The sequence below is a fragment of the Dendrobates tinctorius genome, unplaced genomic scaffold, assembly GCF_039654945.1.
Source record: "Dendrobates tinctorius isolate UK_male_01 unplaced genomic scaffold, ASM3965494v1 ptg000219l, whole genome shotgun sequence".
In the NCBI taxonomy this organism is placed as follows: Eukaryota; Metazoa; Chordata; class Amphibia; order Anura; family Dendrobatidae; genus Dendrobates; species Dendrobates tinctorius.
This window is the reverse complement of record NW_027361886.1, coordinates 718,671-735,102: the sequence shown is the minus strand read 5'-3', so window position 1 is coordinate 735,102 and position 16,432 is coordinate 718,671. Positions and strand designations below refer to the sequence as shown.

At 44.0% G+C, this 16,432-nt stretch overlaps 1 protein-coding gene across 2 annotated transcripts in view; it reads left to right on the top strand.

The window, feature by feature from the left end:
* Positions 1-15,173, top strand: part of HOMER3 (homer scaffold protein 3) — a 328,522-nt gene extending 313,349 nt beyond the window's left edge. For both annotated transcript variants that reach the window (XM_073555104.1, XM_073555105.1), the window contains one exon: positions 10,000-15,173. In XM_073555104.1, the coding sequence (XP_073411205.1) occupies positions 10,000-10,188 (189 nt within the window). In that variant the 3' untranslated portion in view covers positions 10,189-15,173. The remainder of the gene's footprint in view (positions 1-9,999) is intronic.
* Positions 15,174-16,432: the final 1,259 nt, after the last annotated feature.

Below are 16,432 nucleotides of genomic sequence, written 5' to 3'. Positions count from 1 at the left end.
CCCTTGATCATTCATTGCCCCCCGTTGCTCATCCCCCCCCTGCTGCTCAGTCTCGCCAGGCCCCCATTCTTCCCCTGGATCATTCATTGCCCCCCCGGCGCTCATCCCCTCCCCCGCTGCTCGGTCTCGCCAGGCTCCCCTTCTCCCCCATTCTCTTCCTGGATCATTCATTGCCCTCCGGCGCTCATCCCCCACCCCGCTGCTCAGTCTCGCCAGGCCCCCATTCTCCCCTGCCCTTGATCATTCATTGCCCCCCGTTGCTCATCCCCCCCCTGCTGCTCAGTCTCGCCAGGCCCCCATTCTCCCCTTGGATCATTCATTGCCCCCTCTGGCGCGCATCCCCTCCCCCGCTGCTCAGTCTCGCCAGGCCCCCATTCTCCCCCTGGATCATTCATTGCCCCCCCCGGCGCTCATCCCCTCCCCCGCTGCTCAGTCTCACCAGGCCCCCATTCTCCCCATGGATCATTCATTGCCCCCCCCGGCGCTCATCCCCTCCCCCGCTGCTCAGTCTCGCCAGGCCCCCATTCTCCCCCTGGATCATTCATTGCCCCCCCGGCGCTCATCCCCTCCCCCGCTGCTCAGTCTCGCCAGGCCCCCATTCTCCCCCTGGATCATTCATTGCCCCCCCCCAGCGCTCATCCCCTCCCCCGCTGCGCAGTCTCGCCAGGCCCCCATTCTCCCCCTGGATCACTCATTGCCCCCCCGGCGCTCATCCCCCTCCTCCGCTGCTCAGTCTCGCCAGGCCCCCATTCTCCCCCTGGATCATTCATTGCCCCCCCGGCTCTCATCCCCCCCCGCTGCTCATTCTCGCCAGGCCTCCATTCTCCCCCTGGATCATTCATTACCTCCCCCGCCCCGCTGCTCAGTCTTCCCCCCGGCCCCCATTCTCCTTCCAGCTCACCTGTCCTGGTGCGGTCTGGTTCCTGCTCCTGCTGCTGCATCATGTCATGTGATTGCGTCTAGCGAGGAGCCGCCGGTGCCGGTATCTTGAACTTCTTCCTGTTTGTCTCAGCGTGCGGTCACGTGGTGCCGCTCATAAAAATCTTGAATATGGGCGCCACGCTTATGAGAGAGGAGTGGCGTCCATATTCATGATTTCAATGAGCGGCACCACGTGACCGCACGCTGAGACAGGAAGAAGACAGATATCGTGGCAGCCGTGCAGGACCATCGGAGCTGCAACAGGCACCGCTGGAGCCTGAAGGAGGTGAGTATGATGGCGGGGGGGATGGCGCAGGGGGGTGTGTGAACGAGGATGAGGGCCGACCCCCCGGACAAAAAAAAAACTAAAAACCACTTGCTCAGGTGCCGCCCCACCGCTAAGCCCCACACTATGGCAAATACGGCCCTGTCTGCCGATGCTGAGCAACCCCAATGTTCTTTTTAACCTCCCTCCAAACCTTCCCCAGCTCTTGAATGGTGACATCCACCCCAGGGCACCCATAACTTATCCTGGAGAGCTCTCCAAAATGAGGATGAAACCCGTAATTACAGAAAAATGGCGAGGTCCCTGTGGACTGATTAACCCGACTGTTAAAGGCAAACTCAGCCAGAGGAAGAAATGATGACCAATTCTCCTGCTGATCGGTGACGAAACATCTTAAAATTTGCTCCAAAGACTGATTTGTCCTTTCTGTCTGACCGTTAGTTTCAGGGTGATAAGCAGAGGAAAAGGACAAATCAATCCCCAGAAAGTCCTCCAAAATCTAGAGACAAATTGTACACCCCTATCAGATACAATATTTAGAGGAATCCCATGTAATCGTACCACATGAATAATAAACAGTTTGGAGAGAGTTCCAGCATTGGGATAATGGGACGAAGTGAGCTTTTTGCTGAAGCTATCGACAACCACCCAAATAGAAGTCATCCCCCCAGACAGCGGTAAATCTGAAATGAAATCCATGGACAAATGAGTCCATGATCTTTCCAGAATTGGCAAAGGAGCCAATTTCCTGGCCTGCCGTCCAGCAATGCTGTACGTTGGCGTGTGTGCAAGTTTCAGAAGCTGACACAAAATCTCTAATATCCTTATGCATAGCAAACCACCAAAAGTGTCTAGCAACTGCCTTCTGGGTGGCAGTGACCCCAGGATGACCACTCAACGCGGAGTCATGGAATTCTTGCAAAAGGCGTAATCTGAGATACACAGGGACAAACAGCTTGCATTCAGGGGTATTGGAAGGAGCCAAGGACTGAGCAGTACAGATTTCAGCTTCCAGCTCAGAGAAAACCATGGCCACAACAGTACCCTGAGGAAGAATGGAGGAAGGAGGTTCGGAAGGAGACACAGAATGAAGACTACGAGACAGAGCATCCACTCTCACTTTCATAGACCCAGGTCTGAACGTAATGGAAAAATTAAATTGCGAAAAAAATAAAGACCATACGGCCTGTCTAGGTGTCAACCGCTTGGCAGTCAATATACCGTATATACTCGTGTATAAGCTGAAATGTCAGCACTTTTTGTGCTGAAAATGCCCCCCCTCGGCTTATACACGAGTCATACGCCAGAAAGCCGGTGGGGAAGGGGGAGCGGGGGAGTAGCTGCAGCCCCCCGCTAACAGAAGAGATCATTCTCACCCTCCTTCACACCGTCACTGGTCTCCATCCCTGCATCTCAGTCCTAGGGCTGGAAGCTTCTTCCTGTGTTGAGCAATCACGTGATACAGCTCATTAAAGTAATGAATATGCACGCCTCTCCACTCCCATAGGTGTGGAGCGCATACTCATTACCTTAATGAGCGGTATCATGTGACCGCGCAACACAGTAAGAGGCTGCCTGCCCCAGGACTGAGATGTAGGGATGGAGACCAGCGACGGCACGGAGGAGGCTGAGTAGGACGGGGGGCAGTCGAGCCATGCCTACTGGGGGGCCACACTAGACAAGATTAAAGCCACATACACAGGACAGGATGGGAGCCATATACAAAGGACAGGATGGGAGCCACATACACAGGACAGGATGGGAGCCACATACACAGGACAGGACGGGAGCCACATAGCAGGACAGAACCAGGTGAAGCCACATAGCAGGACAGGACCGGGGGGGAGCCACATACCAGGACAGGACGGGGGGAGCCACATACCAGGACAGGACTGGGGGGAGCCACATACCTGGACAGGACTGGGGGGAGCCACATAGCAGGACAGGACGGGTGGAACTACATAGCAGGACAGGGATGAGGGGACAATGCATACCCAGCTTATACTCGAGTCAATAAGCTTACCCAGTTTTCCGTGGCAAAATTAGATGCCTCGGCTTATACTCGGATCGGCTTATACTCGAGTATATACGGTAAGCTAGATTTTTGTGATCAGTGACCAAAAAATGCCTCCATTCTTCAATTCTTCAAACGCCAACTTGACAGTTAATAACTCTCGATTACCCACATCATAGTTTCTTTCAGCAGGAGAAAATTTTTTAGAGAAGAAGGCACATGGTCGCAGGTTAGTTAAAGTCTTAGGACCTTGCAAGACAGTATAGCCCCCAACCCCAACCTCAGAAGCCTCTACCTCCACAATGAACGGTCTCTGGAGGTCTGGTTGAACAAGAACAGGAGCAGACATAAAACATTTCTTCAAATCTTTAGCTCCGCCCCTTTACGAGTGAGATCTGTGAGAGTCTTAACGATCTGAAGAAATCCTCTAATAAATTTTTTGTAATAATTTGCGAACCCTAAAAAACGCTGCAGAGCCTTGAGGTCGCTGGGTTGAACCTAATCGATGATGGCCTGAATTTTCCCAGGATCCATCTTAAACCCGGAGGCTGACACAATGATGAAACCCAAGAATGATATTCCTTGAACAGAAAAGGTACATTTTTCAATTTTAGCAAATAAACAATTATCTCTCAACCTTTGCAGAACCAAACGGACATGTTTATAATGTGAATCCAGGTCAGATGAGAAAATTGGAATATCATCTAAATAAACCACAATATATCTCCCAATGAAATCAGAGAAAATATGATTCATAAAATTCTGAAAAACCGAGGATGCATTAATTAGACCGAAAAGCATAACAAGATTTTTGAAGAGACCTTCAGATGTTAAAAGCGCTGTCTTCCACGCATCACCCTCACGAATCCGTATCCGGTTATATGCCCCTCTGAGATGCAGTTTGGAAAACCATTTGGCCCCGGAAAAGTTGATTATATAGATTGGGGATAAGTGGAAGCGGGTAAGTATTTTTAACAATTATTTTGTTTAATTCTCGGAAATCGAGGCAGGGACAGAGACCTCCGTCTTTTTTTTTAACAAAAAAGAATCTGGCAGCTACCAGCGATGAGGAAGGTGGAATATGACCTTTCCATAAACTTTCATTTATATAAACTTTCATGGCTGACCGTTCAGGGCCAGACAAGTTGTAAAAGGCGAGCCTTGGGTAATTTGGCATTAGAAATTAGATTGTCAGCACAGTCATAGGGACCATAACAGTAAAATCTGCAGTATAATATGGCATTCCTTCCCTTCTGAGCCTCAAAAGTATTTCCCGATTACATTGGCACACTCAGGAGTAATTTTTATAACAAACTTAGGTCTATTTTTGCCTACTAGCCCTTAGAAAAATAAAAATTTGGGGGCTAAAACATAATTTTAGTGGTAAAAATGTAATTTATTCTTTCTTCTCCGCCCAATGGTATAAAGTTCCGTGAGGCACATGTGGAGTCAATATGATCAGTGCACTCTTAGATGAATTTATTGGGAGGTGTAGCTTGTAAAATGACATCATATATAGGGGGTTTCTGCTGTTCTGCCACCTCAGGGGCTCTGTCAATGTTACAAGGCACCTTCAAACCATTCCAGCAAAATCTGCACTATAATATGGCGCTTCTTCTCTTCTGAGTTTTGCACAGTGCCTCAAAAGTAGTTTTCGACCACATGTGGGGTGTACGCAAGAAAAATTGAACAACATATTTTGGGGTCATTTTTTTCTGCTATCCTTGTGAAAATGAAAAAATCAGGGTGCTAAAGCAATGTTTGTGAAAGATTTTTTTTTTCACTTTCACATATCAACCTAAAATTCTGGGAAGCACCTTAGGGTTCAAGGTGCTCACCAAACATCTAGATACATTACTTGAGGGGTCCAGTTTCCATAGTGGGGTCACTTGTGGGGAGTTTCCACTGTTTAGGCACATCAGGAGCTCTCCAAACGTGACATGGCTGGCATTTGCTTTCAGTTTGAGCAGACAAAAAAAAATTATGTTTCAAAATTTGTGCTGATCTATAGTAGACATGTGGAAATTGTTATTTATTAAGTGAAAAGTCCTTTTTCCCTGAAATGCAAAGCAGGGATGGGGTCAGGCAGGATTTTTGCCCTGCAGAGGCTGGACTGCTCTGAACCGAGCAAGAGCAAGTAGGGCCCTTTCTTTGGTTATGTTCACATGTCCAGTAATCTTCCGTTAGAACGGATCCAGCAGCAATCCGCTGGCAAAAATTTGTGTAGAAACAACTTTTTTCACCGACTTCAATGTTAAAATAACTTTTTTACCAATGAATTGCTGATGGATTTGTTCTGACGGATTTTGATAGAAAGTGAAAACCTTACTTTAGTCTCTAATATCAATTTTTGTGCATTTTTTAATTAAAAATTTTACTTTGACACAAAATTGCATGATGTAATGACCTGAGTGACATTTTGATATGATGTCAGGTGTCTACTTTGAGAAAATATATTGGTATATCTATTAACCACTGTATATCTGTTCAGCCCAGACACAGCGGACATACACCAAATATCCAAATATAAATGTATGTTATCAAGGATCAGCTATACTTTCTGTACACATTCTTCTATAAAATGTAATTAATCTTCCCGTCCTAAGAGTGTTTGATTTTATCTGAAGAAGTGACGAGTTGTCGGATTACTGTTGACCTTGAGCAGTTGCTAATGAACAGACACAGAAATATGATTTGCCACAGCTAGCATGGTTATTAAGCAGTGCAATGGCATGAAGAGCGATCATGCGCCAGTCACCTCTGGTACACATTTCTTATTCTGTGTATGCAGATTATGCAACTGGGCCTTTTAAGCAATGGGTTTTTAAGGACTTGTGGATCATGCAGCAGATCCTTGGGTAATCCACAACAAAATCTGCAGCATGGGGATGAGATTTTTAAAATCGTACGCACCTGGCTGCTACTGTAATACACTATGGTCCTGGTTCATTGCCTTTGCATCTGTCTGTTTTCTGTTTGTTTTTTGTCTCACTCTGTGCGTTTTGTGCCTTTTTTGTTTGCACCCTATTCACTATTCTCTTTGCGCCTTCTTAGAAATGTATCATATATGTGCTTGTCTGGGTTTTTTTTTTCACTTTGTGGAACAGTCTAGCAATACCATATGCTTTCACCTGATTCATTAATTTTGTCACCATCTTACAGATGCGCCTTTTCTGGGGTGGCTGGGGGTATATGTTTTTAGCTGGGGGGGCAAAAACAATGGTCCCCTTCTAGGTTATTAATATCTGCCCTCAGTCACTTGCTTTCCCTTTCTGGTGGAGAAAATTGCGCGGGAGCCCACTCAATTTTTTTCCATGATTATATTCTTTCATTTAACACCTACAGCTCCTAAATTTTACACAAACACACTAATAAAATTAGTATTCACTGACATATATAAATCTCCCTGATATGCAATGGTTTTCTGTATGTAAACCATGTCTCGTATCCTGTCGGCTTCTGCAATTATTTTACAGAAGCCGACAAATGAATTAACGGCCATTCTGCTATCTATCTCTCTCTCAAATATATATGTATATATATATATATATATATATAACAAGAGAAAATGGAACAGCACAATCCAAAATCTTCAGGTGCACAGGCCTCCCCAGGCAATTATCCCAAAAGCCAAAATTCACTTATGAAAAAACTGAAGGCAGCACTCGTTTTCAAAGAGAAAAAAAATGTGGTTTAATTGCAGACCCACGTTTCAGCCTTCAGCTTATATATATATATATATATATATATATATATATATGTGTGTGTGTGTGTGCATGACATATATTTATATATATACACCTATACTATGTGTATATATCTTGTCCATCTATTCTATTCGAACCTATTCTATTCCTTACTGTACGCGCATGTGCCGGCTTTTACTATATCTATCTATATACAGTTAGGTCCATATATATTTGGACAGAGACACCATTTTTCTAATTTTGGTTCTAGACATTGCCACAATGAATTTTAAACAAAACAATTCAGATGCAGTTGAAGTTCAGACTTTCAGCTTTCATTTGAGGGTATCCACATTACAATTGGATGAAGGGTTTAGGAGTTTCATATGGAAAAATCGCATGGAAATCGCATGACACTCGCATAGCACTCGTCCGTTTTTTTCGGTCTGGAAATCGGACTGTTATTTTTCTCGCAAATGGGTATGTGCCCTTAGTGGCAAAACCGTGATGACAGAGTCCCCTTAATTTGACACTGCTTTGGAAAGTATTAAGAAGCAAAATATAACCAGCACCTCCTAGCAGAATGAAGCAATTGCGAAGAAGTGCAAACTGCTGTGACTGCAGTAAATACAAATCAAAGAGTACTGTATGCAGACATCGAATATATGAATCTTAAACCCCATTACTTTCATATAAAATATACTTATAAAATTGAGGTACTTAGCACATAAATTGGCCAAGTCGTGTGTGCTTACCAGCCATGACAAGGTGATTTTCTTTTGCTGGGGCCCTAAACATTTCTATCAGGCATGCCTCTCCTGGTCCAAAATCCTACAAATTTAAAGGACAGGGCTAATTAAAAACATCAGATTGCATGTGGATCAATGTTATTCTATGGGCCTGTGCGCATGTCTGATTTTTTTTTTATCGGACTCAGCCAGTCTGAGGGGAAAAAAAAGCAGTACGCCCTAGCCTGGTTCAATATTCGAATTGCACTCGGCCATGCAAGTCAATCAGACTGTGGAAAATAGAGAGCTGCATTTGGATGACCTCTGAGAGCAATCCAATTTTCACGGACTGACAGAATGGAAAAGATGGAAAAAATGTCACCATCTTCTCATCCTAGAAATTCGGATCAGACTATGATCAGACTCTGATTAGAATATGATCAGAGTGTGATTATTGTGATCGGATGGATTTTCTTGAATGAAAGAATATGTGTTGATGTGACCCTAGCCTAAGGCTAAGAGGTCATACTGGGGCTTTTAACCATTGGTTTCCTACGCAATCACGTAATCTTGCAGGGTTACAGGTGTTTCACCTGCAATACCATGCGGCAATTATTATCCTACAGAATGAAACAAATGCCAATAGGCACAAGCTGCAGTTAGTGTGTTATATACTGTCCAAATCAAATATAGGGAACCCTGTGGCCATTCATGCTGCCCAAACCGCAGGCAGCATTAATTACAGCTAGACCACACGATTGCATCCAGCTTTATTATTCAGAGAAGAAGGTATACCTTAAAGGAGCCTGCCAGGACCTTAGTGAGAGATGAGCAGGTGAATTACTAGGTCTCTCCTTTGCATATACATAGGAAGAGACCTGTCAGTCACCTGGAGTGGCACTGGGAGAAGCCGGTCGGGGGGCAGCTGGACAGTTTTGTCTCCAGTTATGGTCTCTATGTGGATCTTTACAGTATATTTTCTAATATACCTGGCTGCAATTGTGCAGCAAGGCTGCGATCCATGCTGTTCGTGGTTTGGTCAGCATAAATTGCCTGACAGGTTCCTTTTAAGATTTGCTGCATCATGATCTGTAATCATTATACTCCGAACCATGGGCAGCATAAATCAAAATCCCTTATTAAAAATACCTCACAATAATTTTCTCCCACATTACCCCTCCACACACACACACAGTTTGATGGCCCATACAGTTTCATCACACATGATGATGGCTCCCACAGCACCCCACACCATGTATTATGGCCCCCATCTCGCCCACACTATGTACGATGGACCCCACAGTCCTTCGCACAGTATGATGTAACCCATAGCCCTCCCCATACTGTATATAACTCCCCCCAACAGTGACCCCTCACACACCGTTTGATGGCTCCCTGTACATCATTGTATTAAACGGTGTTTGCATCCTGAAAATGGAGATACTGGTGAGATTGGGATGCCTGGTGGAGTAAGGGGAGGTGGGTGCCGGCATCCCTCGGCATCGAGCTCCAGCTCACGGTCCCCATAGTGCCTGCGTACTCTGCTGATATGCGCTTGCTCATGAACCGTTACAAGATGCTAATTCAATACTTCGAGTCAACTCCAGATCATATATTTTATCTCATTTATCGTTGTCATAAGGGAGCAGTCCACACTGGACCATGAATCGGCTTATCAGTCAGTTATCCAAGAATGATGTAATTCCTAAAAAGTTAATGAAATATTATTGTAAAACTGCTTGAAGTCTACTGTGCAATTACATTTTGTTGGCTATGTTTCAAATCCTTTGTAGTGTATACAGAGGGGTTATTCTCTCGCTGACCACATTCTTCTGGGCATGACTCTATGCTCCTGCCTGCCTTTATTATTGAATGAACTTCTCAGTGCAAGTGTTACCCAGCAATTGTAATGCCTGTTATGTTAGGTTTTCTATAGCTGATTCTACATCCGTATGTTATCTAATCTTGGAAGTGTTCTACATTAGTGGCAAATCACCATAACTCAGGATCTGATGGACCATCCATGCTTTATATGAGAGCCATATGGAATGCAGAGCGTATGTGGGTACTGTATCACACTATTGTCCGGAAGCATATATATATGGTGCATCAATACCCAGAATCCAGAGAAGGTCTAGTCAGAACCCACTACATAGTGACGATAAACGCTAAATAACCTCATTTGCCACGGATACACATGAATGCTATGTGTAGCATGGGATTTCTTAGGATTTTCTATCTCCCTGTTGAATTTAGATGTTACACTGTGCACAATGATAATTAAAATTCGGCTGGTATCTTTTCATTCTTCCTATGTTACTGTGTAAGTCACATCACTGAATATTTTACTGTGTGATTTGGCAGGAGCTGGAGGATCGAAACCAAGAACTGGAGAAAGAGCTGCAGAAGGCGGAGCGGGGTTTGCAAGATACTCACTTGGAAAGAGACAGGATACGGGAAGAGATCGGCAGGGCCGGAGATGAGCTGGATATAAAAATCTGTCAGCTCAATGAATTGCGATTGGGCCTCTCCCAACTTCTAGAAGGAAACTGAGAGCCGCGGGGATGGCTTCTGACGACACTATTGATTATGATTGTTCCTCTAGTGGGAGTTGGGATGGCAGCTGGACCATGCCTAGCACCTGATGAGAGACCGATGAACCTGGAGTGTTAGCAGTCGCCACTTGTCATTCTATTTACCGGCTTCATGTCCGTAAATCGTAGTTGTCTAGTTCGGGCAGCTGTAGAGGTAGAAACACCAGGTCCAAGTCCAGCATATTTACTTGCTCTATTACCTATACTTCCGCTATTTGAAAATAGATTTCTTTTCTGTAGTTTGTACCAATTTCTAACCAGGAACAAAAGCCATGAAACAAAACCAAACGGAACATGTGGACTGTGCACCAGACTAGACGTGTGCCAAGTAGTACCATTATTCCCTGTGGTGACAGGATACATTCACTGTGCGTTTCCGTGTTATAGAGCAGTTTTTTCAGGGCAAAAACAACATGAACTCCCACCCAATCTGGGACCAGCTACATCAATGCCTTAATCACATATACAACGGGACTGTTAGCGTTCCCTGACAAGGAGGCCTTGCATAGATACAGGTACCCTAGCCTCGATTTATGAAGGGGAGAGGATAATGATATTGTCTGCACTATAATCACATCTCCATGGCTGTGGCTTGCAGGGATAATCCTTCTTAGTGGGAGCTATATTATGAAATGCAGTGAAGAGAACTGAAAATCAGCAAACAAACATCATGGTTTTAGGATACTAGCCTAGGACATGCCCTCACTTCTGGCAGGAATGCAACTTATATAAATGACTACCTACAGGGTTGGTGGTTGTGGCCTCTCCTTAGAATATTCTCCACCTTTTAAGAATATTCATCACAGGTGCATGACTTCAATTAATAATGGCTCTGATAACCCCCATTATATGCCTATACTACCTGGACAACATCCATCTAACCATCAATTAGATGTCTGTACACTACATGCAAATCTCTAGAGAAATATATTCTTTCTTTTCTAGCAACTCATTTTAACCATTTCTGTAAAAAATATCAGGCAGTTACTAGAGCTTAGAGAAGACATTTCTTTTATACTGTTAAAAGGAATCTGTCAGAAGGTTTTCGTTATGTATTTTGAGAACAGCATGATGTAGGAGATGAGAGCCTGATTCCAGTGGTTTGTCACTTACTAGGCTGTATCTTGCTGTTTCAATAAAAATCAGAGTGTTTATCAACAGGAGATTATAACTCCTGGACTAAGTGTCTCATGCCAGGTAGTCCTTCTGTGTAACCACACCTCCACCACTGATTGGTGGTTTTCTGCCTATACACAGAAAGCTGCCAAACATTGCTGTGGGCAGAGTTATATTTCAGAGAAATGGTAACTCTGCAGCAGAGAAAACTGATTGTATCAGATTAACAGCATGCAGCTCAGTAAGTGACACATCACCTGAATCAGGGCTTGCCCCTACATCATGCCGCTCTCAGATTGCATAGATAGAACCTGTTGACAGAATCCCTTTAAGACCATGTGCACACATTCAGTATTTGGTCAGTATTTTCCATCAGTTTTTGTTAGTCAAAACCAGGAGTGGAACAATCAGAGGAAAAGTATAATGGAAACACATCATCACTTCTGTATTTATCACCCACTCCTGGTATTTGTTTACAGATACTGATGTGAAAAACTGACCAAATACTGATAGTGTGAACGTGGTCTAATAGTCCTTTAATATATTCAGTTACTAGTGTACAAATTGTTGTAAGTACCATCCATTTGTGCCAAAGACTTCTACTTTACTGGAGTCATTTTATTTCCTTAAAAAGAAAAATAAAGATGTTTATAGTACACCTTTATTAACATAGAATAATGAAAATCATTTGTAAAGAATTCCTACATACTCCTCAAATGTGGCTGCCTGAATAACGCCCCCTTCATACATCCGTGTTTAGCGGTCTGAACACGTAATATAATGCATGGACTGTCTGCGGACCTCCAGAGCCCAACCTAACAGCCTTATGTAAGTCTGAGGATGGCAAATTTGGGTCAGGAGACCAGCAGGCAGTCCATGCATTATGGCCCGATGTGTGACTATAGCGTAAAGTCTTATGTAGGTTTATATTATTGGCCTAAGTTGTAAACCACAAGCTACAAACCTACATATTCTGTCTGATCTTTAGGCAGCATTCACACATGCATGTGACATATGTGAGGCTGTCAAGTTCAGGTCAGTAGACCTCTGGCGCTTCTGTGCATCATTGCCCTCCGTATTCATACCGCAACACTCGAGTGTGTGAATCCAGGCTTAGCCGGTGACCATACAGAGATTTTAGAGACATTAAAAAAACAACTTTTACAGGCAGAAAAAACTTCAGGGAAAACTCCTTTTTTTGAGAAATTTTGGAGCAGTTTTTCATTTCTTGAAGCTTTTTTGCCAACTTTAGTCTTGGTGATGCCACTTCAAAGAAGTGACATGCGCTTTTGTTTTCCAATAGGCGATTTCTCAACACTTGAAAGGGAAAGAAGAATGCTTAGAAAGCTCTAAATATGAACAGCAAAAATGATTCACATTGAAACGAATAGGAAAACGCTTTCAAGTGCTTATTTAGGCAACTATTGTATTTTTTTTTAATTGAGTGGATCTGCGCTCAAAAACTTAGTCTGCACATATCCTCAGACTCAAATTGTAATACTAATTCTGCCAGTTAGCTATTAGTGATGAGAGAACGTGCCCGGATGAGGTGTCTTCGGCGTGCTTGAAAAGTATGTTCAAGTCCCCGCGGCTGCATGTCTTGTGCCTGTTGCACCACCGCAACACATGCAAAGATCGTCTGTTTGTTTAGGGAGACATGCAGCTGCGGGACTCGAACATATTATTCGAACACAGCGAAGACACTTGGTCAGCCTCTGAGCATGCTCGGACAAGACCTTCGAGCATGTTCAATCATCACTATTAGCTACTAAAACAATTAATTGTTACTGATTGCTGTCAGTGAATGGAAACATTTTCAGGAAAGGTTCTTAGCTTCTTAATAACAACACTATCTCCAGTCACCAACAGCAAGAAATGATCTAGAAAACTAAAATTTATTGAAAAACAGTAAAGCTTGTTCACGCATACTTCCATTAATGTTTTAGGCCAGAACATAGAAGAGGTCTTTTTTTTTCAACCAAAGCCAGGATTAGATCGTTAACTAAAAGAAAGTAAAGTTTTCTTTTTTTTATCCACTTTTTGTTTTTGATTAACAGATCCCATTCAGTTTAGTTTAACTATTAAAGTATTCTTAGAAGTGTTTGAAATTGCAGAATGATGGCACTCACACATGTATGTTCTTCTAGTAACCCAAAATGCATATGAAACCTAGCAGATTGATGTTTGGGCAGCACAGAATAAAGCTGAGGGAATGAGTTCCCTATAATTTGATTTTATATTTCTATGTGAAAAAGCTACATAAATTCTGCCAGGACTCAGAGAATGGTTGTAAGTTTTCTCTTCCCCACCCACATAGATTGATTGACAAGTCTCCATACGTCTAGAGTTTATCTATCGCTGTGTGTGCAGGATCTAGACGCACTGAAAGCATCTCAACAGTCCATCGAAAGATCAGAGAAAATCTAATGGTTGTTTGCATCCACCAGACACCTACTATTACCTCTATGGAAGCAGAGTCTCATTTAATCTTTATCAGCCAACAGCACAGGTACTGTAGATGGAGCAATATAGTAAAGAAAGGCTCAGCATCACTCTAGACCAACACTGGCTATGTAGTCTGCTAACATATTAGCTCGCATTTTAGAAATCTAAATTTCCTGTTACTTTCCTATTTGAGAACAATCAGTATGCTGCGGTTGGTGGATCTTTTATCCATACTCTATGTCTGTAATGCGTCACGGTGTAAAATTATATTTAGGGTTTGTCTAGCTCATTAAAAATAACCTGTCACCAGGTTAGCTAAACATAGTGAGGTACACAGGTCTTCCAGACAATTCTGGTTACTCTTAAGTATAGGGCAATTTGAGCCAATGTAAATAATGCTCTTAAGTAACTGTCTAGTCATGACCTTAAAAACGATATGTTAGTCAGTACACATAGAGGACAACTAGCTGCTATTTGTTTTCCTTGCGTACTGTATTTGGCGGTTTGTAGTTGGCTATATTAGTGGAGGGTTGTGATCTGTGACTATATTTCTACAGTGAGTCTGAGGTTGTCTGAGACACACCTCCTGTCTTCTTATTGGTCCAGTCTGCTGTTCTCGCCCTTTTCCGCCAGCTCTGCCTTCTGTAGATTGGCTGGTTTGTATAAAAAACTCTTATATACAGTGTCAGGCCGCTTTTACATGGAGGGCTGATCTCTATTATAGCAAGGACAGAATAGCCGTAAGGACGAGACAGCCAAGGCAAAAGTTAGAAAACCAACATGATCAGATAACTGCCACACATACACTGAGAGGAATGAGCCTTGGTAAGGAGGTGCCTGAAAGGGTCACTGCAGAATGCTGAGGAGTAGAGAAGTAATAGAATGAAATGATCTGACAGCAGCAGCTAGCGCCTCTTGTTGGCAGTATATAACCAGTGTTAATGGAAGGTGCAGCTGCACACTAGTGAGATCATCATTTACATGTATCTATTTTTCTGTGCCAACCCATTACATCCGTGTGTTGCATTCCTGCAGGAAAGATAGAATTATAGAACCTTGCACTTCCCATCTCAGCATCTCAGGAATGCAAAAATAATATAAGTACTGGAAACAATAGATGCTGCATATGTTGTTTAGAGGACTATAGCAATTACCTTCAGTTACCTGTCAGGAACCGTGCTAAACCCCAATCAGGACAAACAGAGAACTGTCCACACTGAGCCATTACTAGTTTGATTTTTTAGAAGCACAACCTTTGCTCCCAATTTCCTTTACCCCCCCTTCCCCCATATTAGTAGAACAGAATAATTCTTACATGTGAAAGTGTTTAGACATTTTGAAGCTTTTCTCAATTTTAATAAATGTTTGCAGCTTTGAATAGTATGTGTGTGTTTGGTTTGTGTAATTCTTACTCCACCAACAGCTTATTAGTTCTTTTATGTGAATTGAAACCCTCAAATGTCACATTGGAAAAATATTTCATACATAGCTGCCCACACAAAAGGGCAACTTGGATCTACAACCGCTGGCAATCATCAAGGAGTACAAAGCTTAAGGTATGTTCTGACTAAGTTCTTTTCACTCCTTTTTGGAGCAGAAGTTCTCCAGAAACCATAAATATTGATGGGAAAGCTTCTTCTCAAAAAAATCCTGAAAAAAGCTGTTTAGGATATGTGTCTTTTTTAAGTGGGTTCTGCCTGGAAGCCACCTGAAAGAGCAGCACAAAACCACTGCTAAAAAAATCAATATTGTGCACAGCAATGTAAAACCAACATTGCTGTGCACATGTTCAGTCTTTTGCCACTTTGTTTAACGGCTTGGGGCTTCGAAAACAGTGAAGCGCTTAAAAGTAATAGCGTTAATTTTTTCTGATATTTCATTCTTGCAATAGTCTCCACTACAGATAAAAGATGCTGATGTGGTACTTGCAGGTACGCAGGATGCAGTGACGAGTCGTGAGACGGTTTGGTGCTTTTTATAATAACGTTTATAGGACTAGAGGTAACTTCCCTCAGTCCCGGCCTGATCAACAAAAGGGGTAACAAGGGTTGCCCTCGCAGGGGCTCTATACAAGCAAACACAAACGGGGTAGAACACAACTACGTCCAGAAATAGCCGGTCACTATAGGGCCGCGGTATGGCCGACTATGGGTCCTTAATTATATAGTCAACTTAGCCATCCAGACGTCCCTCGCCGTTCGGGATGGTGGTCTTTCGGCGCAGCAGTCGCTAGGCCCAGTTGCTGAAGCGTAGACGAAGTCTTCGAGCGCTCCGGCGCTCTGATGACACGGGAGCACCACAGGCCCCGGTGCAGTCCTTGGACGAATAGGACACAGCCCCCGGACTGGGGCAAGCGGCAGCGATGTGGGGTAGCGAAGGGCAGGCCACCTGCACAGCTGACAGCTGCGACGGGGAATCGGCCCCTGCCGCGGACCGGAGCTGGACAGTAGAGGCCGCCGACAGCACTGTACTTGCCGCGGCCACTGGTGAGGGCAGGGAGGCTGTGGGCGGCGGGCTGAGGTGAGACGGCAGCGGCCGTCGGCTGGACTGGGGCCGCAGTGGCCACGGGCTGGAGCGGGGCAGCAAGTTCCGGATGATCGTCTTGGCGCCGTCCCTCTGGAGTCCTCAGTGAGCGTCTTCCC